This window comes from Rutidosis leptorrhynchoides, chromosome 10 (genome assembly GCF_046630445.1).
Source record: "Rutidosis leptorrhynchoides isolate AG116_Rl617_1_P2 chromosome 10, CSIRO_AGI_Rlap_v1, whole genome shotgun sequence".
NCBI lineage: Eukaryota > Viridiplantae > Streptophyta > Magnoliopsida > Asterales > Asteraceae > Rutidosis > Rutidosis leptorrhynchoides.
Genome location: NC_092342.1, coordinates 275,866,230 through 275,874,061, shown reverse-complemented (window position 1 = coordinate 275,874,061; position 7,832 = coordinate 275,866,230). Strand labels below are relative to the sequence as shown.

Below are 7,832 nucleotides of genomic sequence, written 5' to 3'. Positions count from 1 at the left end.
CTTAGGGCATTATGGGGCTCTCGCCCCTCCAAAATTTTTAGTAGCTAATGGTATTTGTAGCTCTAAGACGTACACTGGACTAAATATGAGTTGACAGTACCCCAATATGTACATTGGACTAAAATGGGCCCTACAAAATAGTGGACCTTGTGCCATGGAACATGTAGAACATGCTTCAAATCCGTGTGTGAGTATAAAATGGTCTAGTCGGTCTTTTATATCTTCGTCAATAATTTCAAATACTTTTATTTTAAAAAAAAATGAAAGTTAAGTGAAGGTATATCATTCGTAGCTCATTAGATTATCACTATTTTATACGAGTATTTAAATTTAAATTTAAATTTTGTTAAAAAAGACGAGGGAGTGAAATGTAAATAGTTTTAACTTAAAGCAGCATTGTATAAAAGGTCAATAAAAGTACGATTGACTTCCGTCTCTAACCAAAACTCCAGAACATTCACGAAATTGTGCGGTTGTTCTTTTCTCTGTTATCACCACTTTTTCATCAGGTACCTTAATCGATCATTTTCCCCCTAATTTCTGTTTATTATCCACACCAAAGCTCCGAATACAAGTTAATCTCAATTAGGGTTGTTTATTTCCTTTCAAATCCTGCATTTATTGCTCTAATTAAGGTTTATTGCTTGTAAAATTATTTCAACTTGATCATATAACTTAAGCTCTGATCGGATCAAATCATATTTTAATTTAGTTTTCAGAAAGCATGGGTCGCTTGGATCGTACTATCTATGTCGGTAACCTTCCTGGCGATATTCGTGAACGAGAAGTTGAAGATTTATTTTACAAGGTTTCATCTTTTTAATTATTTTGTTAACTTAATGATAATTATTTGCTAGAAATTTGTCTGCTTCATAACTATCTGCCATGTTTTAATTTATGTGATTTTGATAAAAAAAAAAAAATTTTTTTTTTTTTCTTTGTTGGCTTGCAGTATGGACCTATTGTTGAAATTGACATAAAAGTTCCACCTAGACCCCCTGGTTTTGCCTTTGTAGAGGTAAAAGTGCATAAATCCCGCTGTCATTTTGTCTGATTATACTTCATCTAGTATCGTTTTGTGAATTTATTGGATGTATTACAGTTTGAAGATGTTCGTGACGCTGAAGATGCTATTTATGGAAGGGATGGATATAAGTTTGATGGGCATCGCTTACGAGTTAGTCAATAAAATCAATTTTTGTTATATAATCAGTGACTTGTGATATTTTGTATTTTGTTGTTTATTGTTTTTTTTTTTTTTTTTTTGTCTTTATCTGCAGGTTGAACTTGCACATGGTGGTAGAAGTTCATCTTCTGTGGACCGTTACAGCAGTTACAGTAGCGGAGGCAGTCGTGGAGGACTATCTAAGCGCTCCGACTATCGTGGTATGATTATGCCTTAACTGTTTATACTTTTTATTATTTTATTTTGGTCTATATTTGATCAAAACAGTTGTGAATTATCATACTAATACTTGGTGTGCAGTTTATGTCACTGGTTTACCTTCTTCTGCTTCATGGCAAGATTTGAAGGTTAGTTTTGTCAATTGAACTTAAACTCATTGTGTAGACACCCTGTACTCTGTAATTTTAATATAATTCTTTAGTGTACACCAATTTTATTAAAATTATGTACTCTGTAATTTTAATATTTTGACTTTGCTGATTTTGTTACTAACCGGGAAATGGTAGGATCACATGCGTCGAGCTGGTGATGTTTGTTTCTCTCAAGTATTTCGTGATCGTGATGGTAAGCTGTACTTACTACGACTTCTGTTCTTCTCAAGCATTTAATACTCACATCAATTACTGATATAAGACATTTTTGATATGTTGAATCACATTTTAGTTAATGCTTATTTTTGCTCAGTCGATAGTTAAGACTGATTTATTTGCTGCATTTAGACATAACCATAGGCAAATACTGTTCATATGTTTTAGGTTCAGGAGGATTATTTAATTTTTTTTATAAATATTTTTTTTATTCACCTCTTGATGTATGTTAGACGAGACTGATTTATTTTATCTTTTAATTTTTTGCAGGCATGAGAGGGATTGTGGACTATACTAACTATGATGATATGAAATATGCGGTTAGTTCCAACAACATTCTAATTTCTTCTTTCTACTGGTTTGTAGATTGGTCCTGTTTAAATTTTACACGACTCTTGAATATGTTACATTTTTTGATTGTTGTAGATAAGGAAACTTGATGACTCGCTTTTCCGTAACCAATTTTCCAAGGCCTACATACGGGTATGTCATGACAAATCGTGTGTGGTGTTCTTAGAACGAATTATGTTTTTTGTTTTTTGGAGAATTCAATGTTTGTTGCAGATAGAGTAGCCGTTGTAAAATACCATCATAATTTTTAAATCATATATTACTTGGTGATCTGTCAACAACAGGTGGAGGAGTATGATCGAAGGCGCAGCTACTCTAGGAGCCCAAGTCGAAGTCCATATTATTCACGAAGCAGAAGTCCAAGTCGCAGCAATAGCTATGATAGCAGGAGCAGGAGGTTTGTCTATTTTAGCTTACTAGGTTTACAGATATATATATTTTTTTATTTATTTATGATCGTTACAGTAACCAAATGTTTTCATGCAGTTACTCACCTAGGTACAGACGTTCTCGTAGGTCTAGATCCAGATCTATCTCATCACGACCTCGTTCTGAGTTATCTCCTACTCCCGTTTCAAGGTACACAGATTTAGAAATACGCTCACTTTAACATGCATAACTAACATGCGTGTGTGGGGGAATTTTTTTTGCTCTAGAGTAGTTATCTCACTTTGTTAAGTTTGCATATACGGAGTAATTATGTTTTTCACTGTTTACCAAGAGGTCTTTCCCTGGCAGTTTTCAAAGACATAAACTTGGGCCCTTTAAAAACGAAGTTTTCTATTTATTTTATCTACTTTTTTGCTTTTATTATGTCAAATTATAGTTAATTTTTTTTCTAACACTGTTAGAAGATGATGAGGTGGATTATGTGAAAAGAATTTTAAAGGGTGCCCTTGGTTTTGCACCTTGTTTCTTTTAGATGTGGATCCCACGGCATGGTAGGGACATGATGGTAAATTAGGAGCAAAGTTGGCTGTCTGGGGATTGCCGATTGCGTGTTAGGGACTTGAGGTAAAGGTAACTCGATGGGTTTGACAGTAGCATCATGGCTAACCATGGTAATTAATTTAATTATTACTATATGTTGAGCACCGTAAAACAATTTAATAAGTTTTGCTTAAATTGGATGACTTTTACTAATCTAAGCTAAAGTAATTAAATTCTAAACCTTTGTAATATAATTTTAGCTAATTTTTCCTGATGGCATGCTAGTGTGAAGGCCGTTGTACCCCAACTGCCAATTTGATTTTTCTCAATCGTTGAATCTTACATGGTTGCGAGTCTTATTAGAGTAGGATCGATATCGAAGATAGTGAAAACTCCAGCGATTGGTACCCGCTTTGAGTATTTTTGTGGTAGTTTTGAATTATGAATTTGGAGCTAATGAGTTTGGTTTTTTTCTTTTTCTTTTATTTTTCATGGAATTTTCTGCAGATCTCCGTCAAGGTCTCGTACACCGCCATCATACGTAAGTTTCAAATCATAAGTTACCTTTACTAAAAGTTGTTAATGCATCATACTAAAGTTTTCGTTTTGTTGCTGAATGTATAATTTGCCAGTATCATAGGCGTCGTAGAGCTAGGAGCGCAAGTCCAAGGGATTCTCGTTCACCCTCGGTATTTTTACTTTCTGAAATATGTTTATACTTTTTATTACATGTATCAAGATTGATAGATTGGTAACGGATTAGGGTGCTAGTTGAAACCAGTCCTTGTTGATAAGACCATTTTTATCCGTGCATTACTTTTTGGGCGTGACTTGTGGCATCACATGTTGCACAAACTGACGCCCCGGATGCCTCTAATGGGGCGTCAGTTGTAACGGAAATTGGGCGTAAGTCAAGGGACTGACGGAAAAATAGGGTCAGATTTTGTTTGGCCATTCAGATTTCACTAATTTATTTATTTTATCCCCAACTTCCAATCACATTTTACCACATTACCCACCACAAATTTAACACTCAAAAAAGTGACGCCACTTTATTTACCTTCAGTCCATGAGCTTGCCACATCGCCCAAAAAGTGCACCCGCTACCCGTGATATCACATGCACGGTTACAAGTGGTCCAAGGGTCAGGTTGGGGTAATTGTGTCAAATTCTTTAATGTTACTGGAATAAGAATTATTAGTACAGTAAATATCTAAACTCCCGTAAGAAATATCTATTAGGTATGTGTCAAAAACAGGCTTGGGTGAAAGATCTGACCCGTTTGACATATAACACAATACAGATCAACCAATTCATAAGCAAATGAGTCGAAAGTGGCGTCTCCAAGTTTTATGCTAGTTTTTGTGGTATGACTGTTCCCTTATTTGAGTTTAATCATAATTGACAGGTGAGATCGGACTAAAATCGAAGCTGCTGGACCCAATTGTGGTTGTGGTAGACCACTCGTGTGAAACTACCACCCTGTACTATTTTATCCTTACAAAGGAATACTATGTTAATCTTGGTTGAGCGATACTTTGTGCTGTTCTGTTTCCCTTAAACTCGGTAGTTTATTACCTTTTTTTAAATATATGATATGTTGGATACAGTCAAGTAATGACGGTGGTTATGTTATTGTAATACGTTATTATTATGTTTCTAAAACATCCTCTAACATAAAAATATTTACAAATAAAATGATGATATATTTGACTTACTATTGATAATATGATAAATATTTTGACACCTAGAGTTTATGAATGTTAATTTATGAATATACGTTGTTTGCTTGATACTAATAATATTAAATAATTTGTCTTATATTAATGATGAATAATTATCAAGTTAGATAAGTTTCTGTTTAGATTATGTTTGATTCATTATTATACACATTTCTAGATGATTAATGTTCAGGGGTGTTAGGTTTGTGAGCATGGAGTCGTGGACAATTGCACAAGATTTAAATTTTTGAAAGGGCTCAAAACTTCGTTTGAATGACGCTATTTTTTGAATGATGGAAAAAAAAAAGTACATCAATTTTAAAATATGTTTTGGCAATTAAAAAAATTTTGAAGACTAACTTAAAAATCATGAAGGCAGAAAGATATTTTAAAATATGTGTAACATCTATTAATTAAATGTATATTAAGTTTTAACTTATGTGTATCACGCCTTCAAGATCATTTAATAATTACTAATTAAAGTATTGACATTGACATTAATAACTATTGATAATTATATATTGGAAATTATTGACCGGAAAAGAATTTCAACAACTTTGCTTAAAAATGTCACAAGTTTCATTTAATTTAATTTAAAGAATAGTTTAAGTATAATGAGATAACAACCGTTCGAGAATAAAACATTTTGATGCGCTTTTTTTTGAGAATTTTTTGTTTGTTGATTACTTTTAGTAATGTTAAATTTTTATGTGTATTGAAAATTCAACTTTTATGAAGGTCCATTTTATATCTCGAACATGATCATCAACATTAATGAATTATATTAAGAATTTTGACAATAATTGTTAAGCCTCTTGCTAAGACGCCAAAAGTGTTGAAATAGGGTTAATTATTTATTTAGGGTGTTTATTTAAATGTATAATATTGTTTTTTTTTTTTTTTGAAAAGCAAACAAATTTTATTAAAAATTATCATAGTTACAAAGCTTATATATTCTACCGATACACAAAATGCTTAAGCTAGTTAAACACGAACATCTCAAAGGACGAAGATAAAGAAACTACTTGAAAACTCAAGCCGGGGAGCGAGGACTACAGTACCGAGAATAGTGACAAAGCAACCCTCCACTAGCCCATTTAGATTTTTTCCCAGCCCAACTGAGATGAGAGTCTCGTACGAAAAGTAGCAGAGCAAGTAGCAGTCAGTGAGACATGGATTGAGACTTTTCTATAGTACTAGCCAAGGTTGTAAAAGTCACGAGTCGGGGACGCATCGGTCTAGACCTAAAAAGGACGCGTCGGCCGAGTCGGTGACGCATCGGTCGTTGACCAACGTTGACTTTATTAATAATTTCTTAAATATATATTTATATACATATAAAATAGTTCATTATGTACCATAAATTTCTTAAATAAGAACTTGAATTTAAAAACAATCGAACTTCAAACTTAATTAATGTTACCGAGTACATAATCAGTAAGGACACAGAGAAAAGAGTGACCCAAAAAATAAAACAAAACCTAATTTCTAAAAACATATCAGATCTTGACGAAAATTTGACTGATTTTGACAGTTTTTGACCAACTTTGACCGTCTTTGACAGACTTTGACCGAACTTTTAGCTTTAACCGTCTTTCGAGTCGTTTTTAGAAAAAACGGGACGGAGAACCCAAAAAAACGACGCATCGGCCGACGCGTCGGTCAAGTCGGATGACTTTTACAACACTGGTACTTGCCGATGCCCGTTTTATGAGGGGGATGAACATCATAAAGTAACGGATTGGTGAGCCAAGTTTGCCACTCGAGACTTCCTTTTTTCCAACGACATGATATCCACTCGAAGCTTTTAGATTGAATATCATTTAGCATTGAAGCACCGGTTGACTTATTTTTTCCGAAAACACATTCGTTTCTATTTTTCCATAAGGTGTATCCTGTTAACCAGGAGATAGCTTGCCATATTTTCAGACCATGAGGTGAGTTGATGTTGGCGTTGTTACCCTCCAAGGCATCATTTATGCTCGAAATGTTGATGTCATTTAGCGTCCACCATTTCCTAATGCGATCCCATACTTCAACAACACTTTTACACTTTAGTAGTGTATGCTCTAAAGTCTCGATGTCCTCATCGCATACCGGGCATCTAACCGAGTAGAGATCAATACCACGCTTATCAAGTTCCGATCTTACAGGAAGCTTATTTTGTTTTGCTCTCCAGACGAAGATCCCGATTTTTTGTGGGAGTAGATTATTTATAACAGATGGTGACAAGTTAGGGGTACTAGAATTTGCGATTTCAGTGATTACCGAAGTACAATGTTTAGAAGTGAAGATACCATTCGGGTCTAAGAACCAATGCCATCGATCACCTTCTTCTTTTGAGATATGAACAGTTGCGATTATGTCTTTTAGATTAGAGAGATCGTTTTCATTTCTCCAACGGGGTGATGTTGACCAATTCCATGTGAATGATATGCCGTTGTTTGTCCATGATACTCGATTAGCAACAGATACCTTCTTGTTCACTTCAAGTCTAAACAGTCGCGGAAACTTAATTTTGAGAGCTTCAGGGCCACACCATGGATCCAACCAGAAGTGGGTATCTTGACCATTTCCTATCACTTTACAGAAAGAATTAGCAAATTCCCACCCTAAATTATTTAGGGTGGGTCCGAGATTTATAATGTTGGACCAAGTTCTACCGATTATTTTGTTGGAGGGACATTCCGTAGAAGATTTCGAAATGCCCAGCCCCCCAGTTTCACCATAAATACTTTTTATAACACAAACCCAAAGAGAATTTTTTTCATTTAAAAAACGCCATCACCACTTCCCCAAAAGTGCCCAATTTTTTGTTTTGAGAGAACCGATGTTTAGCCCCCCCCCCCCCCCACCCCACCCCCCCCCCCCCCCCCACCCCCAAATCATACGGGAGTAGTGTATGATCCCATTTTACCCAAGCCATTTTTTTTATTTTCCATAGAACCTCCCCAAAAAAAATCACGGCGAATGCTTTCCAACTTATTTATAACACAACAAGGAGATTTAAATAATGAAAAGTAGTATAAGGGTAGAGAGCTAAGTACCGACTTTATG

The 7,832-nt window shown here is 34.7% G+C and overlaps 1 protein-coding gene across 9 annotated transcripts; it reads left to right on the top strand.

The window, feature by feature from the left end:
* The first annotated feature begins 416 nt into the window (after positions 1-416).
* LOC139872472 (serine/arginine-rich splicing factor SR30-like) lies at positions 417-4,643 on the top strand. 9 transcript variants are annotated; one of them, XR_011767061.1, is made up of 14 exons: positions 417-509; positions 713-808; positions 953-1,018; positions 1,103-1,177; positions 1,281-1,386; positions 1,487-1,533; positions 1,693-1,750; positions 2,044-2,093; positions 2,200-2,256; positions 2,409-2,521; positions 2,611-2,703; positions 3,047-3,595; positions 3,687-3,743; positions 4,463-4,643. XR_011767061.1 is itself a non-coding variant. In XM_071860353.1 (14 exons), exons 2-14 carry the CDS (start codon positions 725-727, stop codon positions 4,475-4,477), a joined length of 855 nt encoding a protein of 284 aa, XP_071716454.1. In that variant the 5' UTR covers positions 417-509; positions 713-724; the 3' UTR covers positions 4,478-4,643. The 9 variants fall into 9 exon arrangements, 6 of the variants coding, with proteins under 6 accessions (XP_071716454.1, XP_071716450.1, XP_071716455.1 ...); XR_011767063.1 differs by lacking the exon at positions 4,463-4,643 and having other exon boundaries at positions 3,047-3,138; positions 3,562-3,595; XR_011767062.1 differs by lacking the exon at positions 4,463-4,643 and having other exon boundaries at positions 3,047-3,458; positions 3,562-3,595.
* The last annotated feature ends 3,189 nt before the right edge of the window (positions 4,644-7,832 follow it).